Source organism: Debaryomyces fabryi (genome assembly GCF_001447935.2).
Source record: "Debaryomyces fabryi strain CBS 789 chromosome Unknown contig00009, whole genome shotgun sequence".
In the NCBI taxonomy this organism is placed as follows: Eukaryota; Fungi; Ascomycota; class Pichiomycetes; order Serinales; family Debaryomycetaceae; genus Debaryomyces; species Debaryomyces fabryi.
In genome coordinates this window covers 84973-99468 of record NW_015385435.1, presented here as the reverse complement: position 1 = coordinate 99468, position 14496 = coordinate 84973, and the positions used below count along the sequence as shown (strand labels likewise).

The following is a 14496-nucleotide window of genomic DNA, read 5'->3' as shown; positions in this document are numbered from 1 at the left end:
TGTATGAAAACCAACCGAGCGTGCGTGAACCGCAAAATAATTTTTCACTTCTCACATAAACCTGTAATTAGCTAATGAAGGTTGATCAAAGTGAATTGTTAAGCATAACAGGACGTTTTACTATATACTATTGATTGGATTGCAAGAGGAGTTTGAAGTATCTAGATTCAACCAAGTGACGTATAGAAGAAAATATTTCAGTTCCTGATTTCCCACAAAGTATTTGCATTAATTTATTTTCCATAATAATAGTTCCAAGAACAATATTACATACAACCAGCTGAATAGGGTGATCAAGATATACATAACATGTTCAGACAATCGATCCGTAAGTTAGCCACAGAAGCCAAGGTTTCTAGTGACGTTTCGTTCAAGATAGCAACCCCACCCAAATACACATTAGGATCGTTGCGTAGTTTTCCATCATTAGAACCACACTCATTTGTTCCGTTGCCCACACAGTTTTTCGATGCACCATTGAGAAGAGACTTCTTATGGAGTGCAGTCGTCTTTGAGGCGGATCGTGCCAGAGTCGGTTCTGGATATGTCATCACAAAGGGAGACAAGTTATACTCCAACAGAAAGCTACATGCACAAAAGGGTACCGGTAGAGCCAGAACTGGTGATGCCAACTCTCCTATCAGAGACAACGAGGTCAAGGCGCATGGTATCAAGGCCCCACACGACTGGTCCACCAGATTACCTTCTAAAGTTTACAGCAAGGCTTTCCAAACCGCATTATCAGACCAATACCGTAACGGGAAGGTTTTCATAATCGGAGGCGATAAGTCTAATGTCAACACCTCCGACGATGTCGTTGCTGATTTCAAGTACGACCATCCTGATGCCACCAGGCAGTTTGTGGAAGCCCATGACTTAGACCGTTTGAGCTTGTTGTTCATCACCGATGCCCAAAGAGATAACTTGATAAACTCGACCGAGTATATTGGCAAGAAGGCCGATGTGCTCATTAAGGAAGCCGTCGAAGTCAGGGACATATTGAAGGCTAACCGTATCTACATCGAGGCCCCAGCCTTACAATGGTTCATTGGTAAATACTCCACTGAATCCTACTAGTCTTGTACATAGATAAGAAAGTATATACACTTTAATCGACTAATTATTGTAAAGAAGTATGATTCGCTCTCCGTACAACCATTCTTTCACGGCCATCTAATACATAGAACCTGAAGCACAACATAGGGCACATATACAAACCAAGTCCAGACCTAGTCCAGACCTAGTCCAGACCTAGTTAAGACCTAGTCCAGACCTAGTCCAGACCTAGTTCAGACCAAGTCCAGCAAGCCATACGATCTGCAAGTCTGTTCGCCTAGTTAGTCCAACCCATACACCATCCGAACAATGCTGCACCGTAGGGTAATGCCCTAACTACGTCCTCTTCATCTACACGTGAACTTCATTAGAAAAATTTTCAGTTTTTGAGCGGTGGACGTCCCTCTTACAATGCGCATAATTTTGTATGGCCAAACCTACGCAGTACAACGGAACTAGTGAGTGAGATTGAAAAATTAAAAAAACTAGTAGAAATTTTCAATATATCGAAACGTTTCGGAAACATAGCATAACAAACAGGCAAGATGTCATTAGTTGTCAGCGAAGAAGGTTCATTCCAACACATTTTACGGTATGTTTTAGACTAGATTGAACATTAGAGAATAAGTTTGAAAGTGGTTTTGGTAACAGAAGAAAAATTTTATCAATGAAGAGACAAAAGAGCATATCCAGCGTAAAAAGTCAAATAAGCAGTAGAATAGACATTTGAAGTGACGAGGAAAGAAGTCCCAAGAGATAGTGATGGATTAGAGCCCAATGGAGGTGGAAAAGGACGAATGAAGTCGGAAAAGGAGAAAATAGTGAGAAGAAGAGATTGGCATTAAAGGACATGAAATTGAGACGTAATGAATGATAAAAGGATGGATGTTGAGGGATAGTTACTGGGATTAACTTTCAAACTTGGTTCTGGGAATAATGCAGAATGAAATACTAACATATTATAGTTTATTGAACACCAACATTGATGGTAGAATCAAGATCATGTACGCTTTGACTAAGATCAGAGGTGTCGGTCGTCGTTACTCCAACTTGGTCTGTAAGAAGGCTGATGTTGACTTAAAGAAGCGTGCCGGTGAATTAACCCAAGAAGAATTGGAAAGAATTGTCACCATCATGCAAAACCCAACCAACTATAAGATCCCAGCTTGGTTCTTAAACAGACAAAAGGACCAAGTTGACGGTAAGGACTACCATGTCTTAGCTAACAACTTAGAATCCAAATTAAGAGATGATTTAGAAAGATTAAAGAAGATCAGAGCTCACCGTGGTATCAGACACTTCTGGGGTTTAAAGGTCAGAGGTCAACACACCAAAACCACTTCTCGTGGTCGTTAATTTTAAGTTACCTGGGTATTCATAGTTTACTTTTAAAATAGTTATTTTAGGTTTATTTTTGTTTATATTTTTCCATGTAATTTAATAATACTATATGTTTATTTGACTGTATTTCTTAGAGAAGGCCACCGGTAGATTATGCTAGAGGTTCTATATTTTTATTTATGATTGCTGGGATCTATTTGTATGCTATTAGTGTTACTCAAATATACTACATGGTCTCATACCGTACTAATGCGTAGGGCTACTGATTTTGACTATAGTTAAGCTGTACAACTTCATGAATAATCTAACGTAATTTTTATTAACTATATTAGAGTCCCTTAATATAAGGTTGCCCATCAACCTTGCATTTGGTATAAAGACATGCTTACCTTTCGACACACCAGTTAGCTATTGCCTCATATGGATCGTCTAGCCAAAGGAGTAAATATATTTTGCTAGGCGCGAGAATAAAAATATTTTAACCAAATTGGGCCTATTGCCTGGGTTGCAAAATGCAATGAGCTACGAGCGACTTATAAATAAATGACGTCTATTATGATACAATGATATACTATGCTAGGTTCATTTCCAATTACCGGCTCTTAAAGATAACAAATTCTTGATGCATTCCTTTTCGTTTTGTTTCTTTGTTGGCTTCGATACTTGGGAGGTATTGGTATCCAATTCACCCAATGGAACTCTCTTGGAAACATTCTTCGTAGATGGCGTAGTAGATGCTGAATTCAATAAATCCTTTAAGTCGGCGCTTTTAGATACCAGCCTTTTCTTAGGAGAATTGTTTTCAGAATTTTGAGATTCGTTGGCTAATTTCTGACTAAGTTTGTTTGCAGTAGCGGAAGAAATAGACTTAGCAGGCATCAACTTGAAAGTCATGGTACTTGAATTGTTAGAATTAAGAGACACAGGTTGTTTCTTTGAAGTTTCATTTAAAATCAAGTTTGGGGAAGTCGACTCAATCGAAGTGTTTGATTCATCGTAATTTATGTAAGACGAGTTTGGAGTAACTAATGCGCTAAAGACAGTTCTCTGGCTTAATGGGGTATCCGTATTTGGTTGTGGTACTTGTGCTATTGGGATGGAAGTAGCTGATCTTGGTCTCTGTTTTGTAGTGAAGGCAGATGGGCTAGGAATAAATGGTTGAGACTCGGACTTTTGCAAAGTAGGCTTTATTGGGGTAGAAATTGTGACGGTGGAAGGCAATTCGGTGATTTCCTTTTCTACTGACGTTTGCTTTCTGAGAGATTGTCTCTTATTCTGAAACCATATTTGAACTGCCTTTTCAGTCATTGAAACCTTCTCAGCTATTTCAAGTCTTCTCAATTTATTTGGGGTTTGGCCGATTTCAAACTCATTATTTAATATAGACAATTCATTTGGCGAAGTTCTTCTTCTTTTTCTTCTAGCCAATGGTGCATTGTCAATTGATGGTTCTTGTGATGGGAATGTCACTGGCGAATGACTGATGAATGCATAAGACTTCTCGTTAGCTGGGGAAACCTTAGCCTTTTTGACAATGACTTCATCGCCATTTATGCTAATATCATTATCACTGGTATCAAAACTCGAGTTTGGATTAGTGTTGATTGGGGTAGGAATGCTTCTAGCACGCTTGGATGGTGTTTGTGTTGTGTGTTGTGGTACTGGATGACGAAATGGATATTGTTGTGGAAGATAATGCGTGTTTGTCAAGCTTGGAACCCGTCCAGTTTGGGTGTTTGGAGTCGTTAATGAGTCGACAGATGGTAATTTATGCATGGTGTATTGGGATGACACTTCATCAGAATTAGACAAAATCGATGACAACGGTGGGAGACTAGTCTTATTATTGCTACCATATGGCAATGGAGTTGGTGGTAAGTTAGGTCTCTTAGGAGTCTGCAAGTACATCGAAATCGAAGACATGTCTATATAAAGAATAATTCAAATCAAAAATGGTCGCAAATATAACTACAAATTAATTAAGTGTATTGGATCTCTTATATATATATTTGATTTGTTGGTAAATCACGGTGGCCCAATTTAAATGCACGTTATGTACCTTGAAAAGTAAAAACAACAATCAGACGTTTGATTTAGCCCAAACTCGAATTAATTATTCTTTTTGAGCTAATTGCACTGACCGTGGCTTTTTCATCACTGTATCGTGAATCGAATCATCTATTCAAGTCGCGATTCGAAAGCATATTTTTCTGCAATTAATATAGACAGTGCATGAACAAAACTTCCAAAATAAACAATAATGCTCACAATATATTCTTCATTCCGTTATTATTTACTTAAGAGCACCTCCTAATCACCCATTTCGCGTTTTGGAACTTTCGCGTTTTGACTTTGCCATAATTAGTGCTGCAAAATAGGTAAATAAACTGAATCGCGACGACTATTGCTTTTCTGTTTTCAGTAAATGAAATACCATTACGGACGAAATCATGTATGCGACGTACGTAATAAGTTATGAATTCAGTTCATTATATGCTTCTAGCCATAATTAGGTTATACTTGCTTTGTATACTTTCGGGTATCATATGGGCATTAACATCCAATCAATGCATGCACAGGATATTCTCTGGTGTTTGGATGCGGTAGTCTTTATCACCGAGGCTCTGAAACTAACCCCCCATACACCAGGCGAACTTCTTCTAGCGTATGAGAGATCCGAACTTGGGATATTTTGCGAAAATACTTATTATGGAACTTCAGCACGTGCGTGTCTAATATGAGTCGAATGTTCTCTAGACATATACATGCTTAATTATGTCATGAATCTTCTCTAATTCTTTGTTGTGATCAACGAAATGACAGTTCTAATCGACGAAAAAGGTCATAGAAATAGAGACAGCAGGAAGTCATGGTTACGATTGGTGGTGATTGGAGTTGGTATTGTTCTTACGGTATCGGGGGTGATGGTATTGCTTGGCCAGCAATATGCTCCTGCAAATGAAGCATTGGAGATGGAATTTACGAAGCCGTCGGTCGAGGTAGTGGAATTAGAGGCCGCAGAAGTGGAGCAGCTCAAAAAATTGGGGTTGAGTCCCAAACCAAAGTTGAAGATCGATAATGGCCGGGATGAGCAGGTTTTACACGGAAGGTTCTTGCACATCACCGATATACACCCAGACAAGTACTACAAAGCCGGATCGAAGGTGAGTGCGTTGTGTCATGGTGGTAAGGGTAATGCAGGGAAATACGGAGATGCTGTTCTAGGCTGTGATAGTCCTATTGTGTTGATGGAAGACACACTTAAATGGATCAAAGAGAATTTGAAAGATAAGATCGATTTTGTTGTGTGGACCGGTGATAATGTCAGACATGATAATGATAGAAGGTTTCCAAGAACTGAGTCGAATATATTTGATATGAATGAAAGAGTGAGTGAATTGATGTATGAAACCTTTAAGAAAGAGCATCCTCGCGGCGGACCCCAAAGACAATTAGAGGTCCCACTAGTTCCATCACTTGGAAACAATGATGTTTTCCCTCATAATTTGTTTTCTCCAGGTCCAACTTTGCAGACTAGAGAATTATTCAAGATATGGCAAGATTTTATTCCCTCGGCCCAATTACATGTATTCAATAGAGGGGCATATTTCTTCAAGGAGATTATTCCCAATGAATTGGCTGTATTGTCGATCAATACGCTTTATCTTTTCCAATCAAACCCCTTGGTCGATAATTGCGATAGGAAGAAAGATCCTGGCTATAAGCTATTTGAATGGTTAGGATATACATTGAAAGAAATGAGGGCAAGAAACATGAAGGTATGGCTTTCAGGACATGTTCCACCCAACGAAAAGAACTATGATATTTCATGTTTGCGGAAGTATATTGTGTGGGCATATGAGTATAGAGATGTTATAATTGGAGGGTTGTACGGCCACATGAATATCGATCATTTCATTCCTTTGGATTCCAAAGCAGCATATAAGTCCATTAAAAAGAAGTTTGGAAAACTTGGTTTCGAATATGACTTATCGTTTGAAAATGAATTAAGCACTCTAGAAGATAATTACGACTCAGATAGCGACGATGACGAAAACGAAGATATTTCATTAGAAGAATCTTACTCCAATTTTAAGAGTCCTATATTCAAGGATGGGTTTGATGATCCAGTGAGCTTCAAAAATATGGATGAGATCAGGATCCAAGGAGGAGTTCCAAACGGTAAGGTAGAGTACATGGAAACCGTGAGAAAGGAATCATACGCCAATGTTAAGGGAAAGAAGAAACGTGGTTTTGCATCAGAAAGATATTCTATAGCTCATGTCACGGCAAGTGTTGTTCCGACGTTCAACTCTGGTTTAAGAGTATGGGAATACAACATCACTAACCTCCAAAACCTCCTCACAAATACCCAACCAAGATTCGCTCCATGGGATCAATTCTTCGAGGGACTCGAAAAGTTGATGGAAACGCAAGTGCACTCCGACTACGACGATGAATTTATCACCTTTGAACAACAAGTGGAAATATTCAAAAAGGACAAAACATTCCCTCCTAAGATGCCAAAATCAAAGCCTTTAGGTCCCGCTTACGTACCCCAAACGTTTTCTCCAGAGAGATACGTACAATATTATGCTGATTTGGCCAGCATAAACAAGGGAGACAAAGAGTTTGCCTACGAATTTGAATACGCCACCGATGATAAAGTCTATGACATGAAGACCTTAACCGTCGATGAGTGGGTTTCGCTTGCTAGAAGGCTCGGAAAACCCGTTAAAGAAAAGCGCAACAAAAACACATCTAAAAAGAAGTCAAAGAAGAAGCAGAAGAGCAAAGGCAAAAACTTGCGTGAGACTAACGAACCTATAATCCAACATGCAGCTCAGCATGATTCTAAAGACGGTACTTCGGAACTTAGCCACATTGAACAATCTGGCAAGTTGGAAGTATTGTGGAAGCATTACTTGAAGCATTCATTTGTAGATTCGGACTATGAGTACATGGGCATGGGCTGATCGTTTATATCTAGTTAGAAGAGTAGACCATTATAAATGATAAAGTTAAAGGTATAATTATATTCTACACATGTACATAGAGACATATTCACGTGTACATAGTTAGGTCTAGGGTTCGGTAGGAAAGTTCGCAGAAAAGTGACACAAAACCACAACTGAAAAATTTTGAATACTCACTCTACTGAAATTTTAAAGCGGACGTAATTGTATAGAGTTTTTCCTTTATTAACATATCAGATATTGGGACCATTAAATATTCCTATCGTCAATAAATAAGTAAATAAGTCGAAATGGGTGGTGCTCGTGAAAAGAAAGCTCAATACTTTAGCAAATTAAGAGAATTATTAGAAGAATACAAGTCTATCTTCATCGTTGGTGTCGACAATGTTTCTTCCCAACAAATGCACGAAATCAGAAAGGCTTTACGTGGTGAAGCTACTGTTTTGATGGGTAAGAACACCATGGTTAGAAGAGCCTTAAGAGGATTCTTAGCTGACTTACCAGAATACGAAAAGTTGATGCCTTTCGTTAGAGGTAACGTTGGTTTCATTTTCACCAACGGTGACTTGAAGACCATCAGAGACACCATTACTTCCAATGTTGTTGCTGCTCCAGCTAAGGCCGGTGCTATTGCTCCAAAGGATGTCTGGATTCCAGCTGGTAACACTGGTATGGAACCAGGTAAGACTTCTTTCTTCCAAGCTTTAGGTGTTCCAACCAAGATTGCCAGAGGTACCATTGAAATTGTTTCCGATGTTAAGGTTGTCGAAACCAACTCCAAGGTTGGTCCATCCGAAGCTACCTTATTGAACATGTTGGACATTTCTCCATTCACCTACGGTATGTCTGTTGTCCAAGTTTACGATAACGGCCAAATTTTCCCATCTTCTATCTTAGATATTACTGATGATGAATTAGTCGGTCACTTCGTTTCTGCTATCAACACCATTGCTTCTATCTCCTTAGCTGTTGGTTACCCAACCTTACCATCTGTTGGTCACTCTGTTGTTAACCACTACAAGAACGTCTTAGCTTTATCTATTGCTACTGACTACACCTTCGAAGGTTCTGAAGCCATCAAGGACAGATTAGCTAACCCAGAAGCTTACGCTGCTGCTGCTCCAGCTGCTGCTGCTGCTTCCTCCGGTGCTGCTGAAGAAGCTCCAGTTGAAGAAGAAGAAGAAGAATCTGATGGTGACATGGGTATGGGTTTATTCGATTAAACTAATCCAAAGTTATTCATTTAATTTTATTATATATCCTAATATAATTTCAAATAAATTACATTTCTTCTAGTATATGAGTAAATTGTAGAATCAAAAGTTGCGACCGTTGATCGGAACCACAGACATACTTTGCAGTAATTGTGGACTATTCTGGCAATCGTATATTCAGCAAGTGGTAAATATGAGTTGTGAAAATTCTTATATTAGTACTATATATCCATCATTCCATACGTTTAGAGCTATAGAATTTGTGGAGCCAGAAAAAGAGCTATCTATAAATTTAGCGAAAATCGATTTTGCAATCTATGAACTGCCATACCCGCTCAATGAAATTCCTCTAGATTGTTTAATTGAACTACTAACCAACCTGCAAAGAATAGTACTACTTAATCCTGATCTTACTTCTCTGTTTACCACCTTTTTTCGAACTCGCCTTGATAAAATAATCAATGATGTGATAATTGAATCAATTTTTAACAGTGGCTACAAGGGTATATATTTTCTTCCAAACAATGATTGTCTCACTAAGGTAGAAACATTACTTCGATTAGTATACGATTTGAATAACCCTTTAAATTCCACATCTCCTTGCATATCGTTTGTTTCTGAAGGTATAACAATCCAGTTACTCAGATGTCTCAAATCAACGCAAATCTCCTTGTTAGAACATATTAGTGACAAACCAAGATCAGATTCTATTTCAGATAGCATACTAAATTCAAAATTAACTACAACTTATAAGAAACAACTAAAAGTATTTCAAAGAACCAATGAACAATATGAATATATTTATCTCAAGATCGTCTTAATAAATCGACTTTTGAATATGGTTGAAGAAATTTGCAATCCTTCTTTCGAAGTATTTGATTATTTCTATGAATTATTACAACACGACATTATAACTGACACCAATGCATTCTGTACTGAATTGATGTTAGTCATGGCTCATTTCAGACAAATTGTTGATGGAGTACAAATAAAAAATGCTATTTTTTACGAAGAATTTATGAATATTAGACATTGCTTGAAGTTAATAATTACAACAATACATGGCAAACAAAACCTTTCATTAGAATCAGATAAAGAATTTTCAAAACTACTTGTCTTGTATATCCAGATATTTCAAAAGAATAAAGTTGCAACAATTGCAAAGGAAACTAGAACTTCTTATAATTCTTCCAAAAAAACTGTACTCAAGTCTTCACAAAAGAATTGTAATGTTGACAATGCAAATTATAAATATCATTTAGCTAAGGGCCCTAAAGAGCCTGAATGGGTAAAAAATTTCTACGATATAAAGGCAAATAACGAGACACAACTTCAGATTACGAAGGAAATTGTATATAAAGAAGTCTCAAGTGAATATAATACCAACAATGACCAAAAAAATATGGTAAAGCAAGGGTTTAGATCTAAAATGAGAAACATTTGGGCCACTTCACTTTTAAGGTATCGTAAAGCAGGTCTGAATGAATGCAAGAAGTGTAAGTTCCTTCCGTTACATTATTTATACCACAAATATGAAAATGAAACTTATATTGAGTAGTGAAATATATTAGTATATATACAAGATGGATTAATGTAAAATTTGAATATTAGTCGAGAGCCTTGCCGAATTATGCTTATAATCATACGACTTCAGGCAAACAAAGAACTTAGTCTCTTGGTCTTATGTATTGCTTTGGCTCTTCGTAGACTGTCTTCACTTCATTGATAACCGATTTTTTAACATGCTGAGATAATTTGTTTGGATTTGGCCATTGCTCTGGTAATAATCCTGCCTTTTTAAATAAGAAATTAACACGATCTGAGACGTCTGCACCAACACCTATCCAATATTTAGATCTATCAAAGTCTAATTCGATATGTTTGTATGGCTTAACTCCTTGGACTTTTTCCTCTGGTGTTAAAGGAACTGAAATTGGATTGTAAGTACCGAGCACTTCAATTGGTAAACTATCACGAGCTGATCTTTTATTGGCAACGACGATATTATATAATGGCTGGTTCTTTCTCCCAAAACGGGCCAACCTGATCTTTATAGGACTTGCTCTCAAAGACATTATAGTATGGTTTTTTGTAGAACCACCTATTGATACTAACAACTACTGAAAAATTTACAGTACGAAAAAATTGTTGATCAGGTGATTAAAAAATTGAAATTGGCACTACAACAAAAAGTTACATTATAGTATATATGCATTCACTATATAAAAGTACACTATCAACAAAACATGATTCAAAGCTTCTTCCTAGCCTTAAATTTCTGCTTTGGCTTTTGAATCTTGGATTTATTCATTAATTTGTTATTGGAAGATTTTTTGAAGGCAGGTTTTTCATCTTCATCTTCAGACCAGTTATCTTCATCCTTATTCTTCTTGAATTTCAATTTATTCTTTTGACCTCTGACTGGTGCCAGTTTAACAGCATCTAAGTATGCGTCAATACCCGAACCCTTAGAGGAAAGAACATCTTCATCTTCACCTTCATTAAACACAAATTTGCCGTTCTTAGTTTTGAAATCAGATTTTGCAGCCAAATCCTTCTTAGTGAATTTCTTAGGTTTGGAAGAAGAAATATGAGCAAGGGTTTGACGATCTAACAAGTTCAATGGTTCATCACCGGTTTCTAAAATGAACTGGTTAGATTTCTTACCATCAGTTTGTTCATCATCATCGGCACCATCAACGTCTTCGTCATCTGAATCGTATAATGCTTCCTCGTATGCAGATACGAATTTCTTGTTTCCAGTAGATTCAGTACCTTCAGCTATTTCTGCGTCTTGCTTTCTCTTCGTTCTATCTCTAGTCTTTCTTATGTTAGCAACCAATTTCTTGTCTTCTTCCGGAATGGCTTGTTCAACCTCTTCTACACCAAATTTTCTTATCAATCTTTCTAAGATGTGCTTTACTTTAGATTTGAAATGACCCTTATGTTCATGTGACCATCTCATTAACTTTGTTAACAATTCTTTCAAATTTGCTCTCACCAAATCTTCTGGCAATGACAAAACTTCAACTTTAACGAAACCAATTGCCGATTTTGCAATTTCTCTTGAATTATGGGTCAAGAATAATTCGACAGTTGATGCAATTTCCAATAATACTTCAGTAGGTAATTCATCTTTGAATTCGAATACTAAGCATGATACTGCAGTGATTGTTGCGGAGATCATATGTGGAGTTTGTGCAGCTAACCCTGCACTCACCATGGTAAAAAATTCGGTTAAAGATGCTTCACTTGATGGAGTATCATCAGCAAATCCTGGAACTTTAGAACCTTCAACTATACCACCCTGGCTCATTCTATGTCCCATCTTAATCAAAATTTGATATGATAAACCACGGGTTTTTTCATTTACATCCTTAGTAGACATTATTATTTCTTGCAAAACTGCTGGAATAAAATGCAAATCACTTTCAGGTAATAAATCCAAAATCAAATGAATTGCTGATAATCTTGAGGCCCTTGCAGATTTATGAGTTATTTCAGCTGTTGCAACCAAAACTTCTTCAATATTACCAATAAACTTCACAATAGAGGCCTTTCCTTCATCGGTTTCAACAAGCTTATTGATAATTCTGTAGGATCTCTTTTGCATAAGAACATTATTCTCTAATGCAACAGTGGTGGAAAAGATACTAAATAATGCATTATGAGATGATTCTGGAACGTATTTAGCCATGGCTACAATTAAGTCCATCATTGTTGAACTTAACTTTGGAGCTTCTGACTTCGATTGATTTGCAGCAGGAGCAGCATTGGCTTCTTCATCCATGCTATTTTTTAATAACCCACATACTTTATTAAAAGTGCTTTCTAAGTCATTCTTTGGAATAACTTGTAAATAAGTATCAATAGTGTCTAAAACAAATCCTCTAGATTCAGGAATTGTTGAAGTGAAAATATTGAATAAAACCGATAAAATGTTGGAAGCCTTAGAGGCTAAATATTCTAAATTCTTTTTAGATTCTGCAATAGGGAATTCTTCTTGCATTAATAAATCATCTGCAAGAGCACCTTCACTATAAGCAATATTTGATTCAACTAGCAATCTTAATGCATGACAAATTGGAATTCTCAATTCCACGTTTGCATACATCAAGTCAGACAAAGCAGCAGCGAAGGAATCGTCAAAACCACTTCTCAAATCCTTAGGTAAATCACAGAAGTGAGGCAAAAGTGACCATACCTGATCAATAATTGTTTGGAATATCTTAATGTGCATTGATTCTTTATTAGTTGCATCTTTAACTTTCTTTTCAAAAAATTCAACTAAAGGTAAAATTTCTTTTCTGTAGAAACCTAAATTAGCAAAACGAACATTATCCCTTAATAATGGTAACAACCATGCTCTTCCAGATCCCTCACCACTTAAGTTTAATTGCAAAACACTTAAAACGACATCTGGTCCCATTGTAGAGATAGACGCCGAAATGACATCTTCTGCCTCTTTATTGTGTGGGAAAGAATCAGTTTCATTAGTACGCCATTCTCCAACAACTTGTAAAATATTTAAAAAATCAGGATTACAGCGGGATCTCAATTTCAAAATTGTAGCAGCGATAAATTCTAAAATTTCCTTGGTAGCATGTTGGTATTTGATAGATAATAATTCTTTTTCAATATGTTCTGCAATAAATGTAACTGTTTCATCCATTAATTCATATATTTCAGCCGAAACGTTATTTTCTTGGGATGGTTGAAGTAAGTAATTATCAGGGATAGTTTCAGTAATTATAGCTATTAAACACTGAGACGCAGAAGTATAAATATCTCTCGAATCTGACGATAAAAATTGAGATACTATAGGAACAACAACTGAAATTCTTTGAAGACAAGTCTCAGGAGATAAAGAAGCAAAACTTTCTAACGCCTTAGCAACGACAGCCAACCAAGAAGCAGCCAAATGTGAATCATTAACTGATGGCTTCAAATCGAAAATGATATCCAAAACCCTTGTAAACTTTTCTACATCAATAATATTAGACATAGATTTGAATAAACCTTCAAATGCGGAAAAAGCAGATGTTACTAAATATTGATCTGAAGTCTTTGAAATATCAAGTAATATATCGCATAATGGTTCGATTTGAGTGGATGGCCACGAGTTTGCAGAAGTGATAGACGTGATCAACTGTAATGTATGAATGATTTGTGAATTTGATTCTTTATTTGAATTCTTCTTATTACTTCTGGATTGGGTTTCAACTAACGAAACTAACTTCTTTAAAGCTAAGTCACCACATAATGGGGCAGCGATATGAATAGGGGAAGGTGATGGTGGGGGATTAACCAAAATCTTGTGCACTGATTCCTGGGCCCTTCTTCTCACTTTTGGCCTTGGGTCAAAAGATAATTCTAACAATCCAATCAAAGCTCTCTTTGGGGAAATGCTACCAGATGAAACCCATTGTTGATGGTCTTGTGCAAGCAATAAACTCTCCAATGCACCAATAGTTGATCTGACTAATGGTGCATCAGATTCTGGACTTGTAAGTGGAGGAGCTAATTTGGTTAAAATTTCACCAAACTTAGCCTTTAATAATGGTTTTGGGGTAAATGGGAAAATAATATCCAAAAAGTAAGCCGTTGTGGTGGCTAATCCACTATCAACAATAGTTTCGCCATTAACAGATTGCTCTAATAACGATAAGAAGGAGACGAAGTATGCAACTGGTGTTTTTTCATTCTTTTGTTCTTCGATGTTTTCTTCAACAGCGGATAAGATAATAGCTAAATTCTTTTGATTGTCTAATTTTGAATTAATTTGAGTTCTTATTTTCGACAATTTATCTTCCATTAAAAAGACATCAGCAGATAATCCACCATCTGGGTTATTATCAGCCATTTTATTATCAAAATGTCCTTTATTAACTATTTAAGCTATATCAACT

At 36.8% G+C, this 14496-nt stretch overlaps 9 protein-coding genes across 9 annotated transcripts; 5 read left to right on the top strand and 4 right to left on the bottom strand.

Annotated features, from left to right (window-relative positions):
• Positions 1-309: 309 nt before the first annotated feature.
• On the top strand, positions 310-1077 carry YML6 (mitochondrial 54S ribosomal protein uL4m; the record flags this gene model as incomplete). Its single annotated transcript, XM_015609623.1, has 1 exon — positions 310-1077. The coding sequence occupies one exon, from the start codon at positions 310-312 to the stop codon at positions 1075-1077; it is 768 nt and encodes a 255-aa protein (XP_015469579.1).
• A 524-nt stretch (positions 1078-1601) lies between these two features.
• RPS18 (40S ribosomal protein uS13) lies at positions 1602-2412 on the top strand (the record flags this gene model as incomplete). Its single annotated transcript, XM_015609622.1, has 2 exons — positions 1602-1648; positions 2022-2412. The coding sequence occupies 2 exons, from the start codon at positions 1602-1604 to the stop codon at positions 2410-2412; spliced, it is 438 nt and encodes a 145-aa protein (XP_015469578.1).
• Positions 2413-2979: 567 nt separating this feature from the next.
• YOX1 (Yox1p) lies at positions 2980-4320 on the bottom strand (the record flags this gene model as incomplete). Its single annotated transcript, XM_015609621.1, has 1 exon — positions 2980-4320. One exon carries the CDS (start codon positions 4318-4320, stop codon positions 2980-2982), a length of 1341 nt encoding a protein of 446 aa, XP_015469577.1.
• An 893-nt stretch (positions 4321-5213) lies between these two features.
• PHM5 (endopolyphosphatase) lies at positions 5214-7373 on the top strand (the record flags this gene model as incomplete). Its single annotated transcript, XM_015609620.1, has 1 exon — positions 5214-7373. One exon carries the CDS (start codon positions 5214-5216, stop codon positions 7371-7373), a length of 2160 nt encoding a protein of 719 aa, XP_015469576.1.
• Positions 7374-7663: 290 nt separating this feature from the next.
• Positions 7664-8596, top strand: RPP0 (60S ribosomal protein uL10; the record flags this gene model as incomplete). Its single annotated transcript, XM_015609619.1, has 1 exon — positions 7664-8596. One exon carries the CDS (start codon positions 7664-7666, stop codon positions 8594-8596), a length of 933 nt encoding a protein of 310 aa, XP_015469575.1.
• A 486-nt stretch (positions 8597-9082) lies between these two features.
• Positions 9083-9310, bottom strand: AC631_00788 (uncharacterized protein; the record flags this gene model as incomplete). Its single annotated transcript, XM_015609618.1, has 1 exon — positions 9083-9310. The coding sequence occupies one exon, from the start codon at positions 9308-9310 to the stop codon at positions 9083-9085; it is 228 nt and encodes a 75-aa protein (XP_015469574.1).
• Positions 9311-9425: 115 nt separating this feature from the next.
• Positions 9426-10145, top strand: AC631_00787 (uncharacterized protein; the record flags this gene model as incomplete). The annotated part of the gene is made up of 1 exon (XM_015609617.1): positions 9426-10145. The coding sequence occupies one exon, from the start codon at positions 9426-9428 to the stop codon at positions 10143-10145; it is 720 nt and encodes a 239-aa protein (XP_015469573.1).
• A 109-nt stretch (positions 10146-10254) lies between these two features.
• AC631_00786 (mitochondrial 37S ribosomal protein bS16m) lies at positions 10255-10662 on the bottom strand (the record flags this gene model as incomplete). Its single annotated transcript, XM_015609616.1, has 1 exon — positions 10255-10662. The coding sequence occupies one exon, from the start codon at positions 10660-10662 to the stop codon at positions 10255-10257; it is 408 nt and encodes a 135-aa protein (XP_015469572.1).
• A 176-nt stretch (positions 10663-10838) lies between these two features.
• AC631_00785 (mRNA-binding protein) lies at positions 10839-14450 on the bottom strand (the record flags this gene model as incomplete). Its single annotated transcript, XM_015609615.1, has 1 exon — positions 10839-14450. The coding sequence occupies one exon, from the start codon at positions 14448-14450 to the stop codon at positions 10839-10841; it is 3612 nt and encodes a 1203-aa protein (XP_015469571.1).
• Positions 14451-14496: the final 46 nt, after the last annotated feature.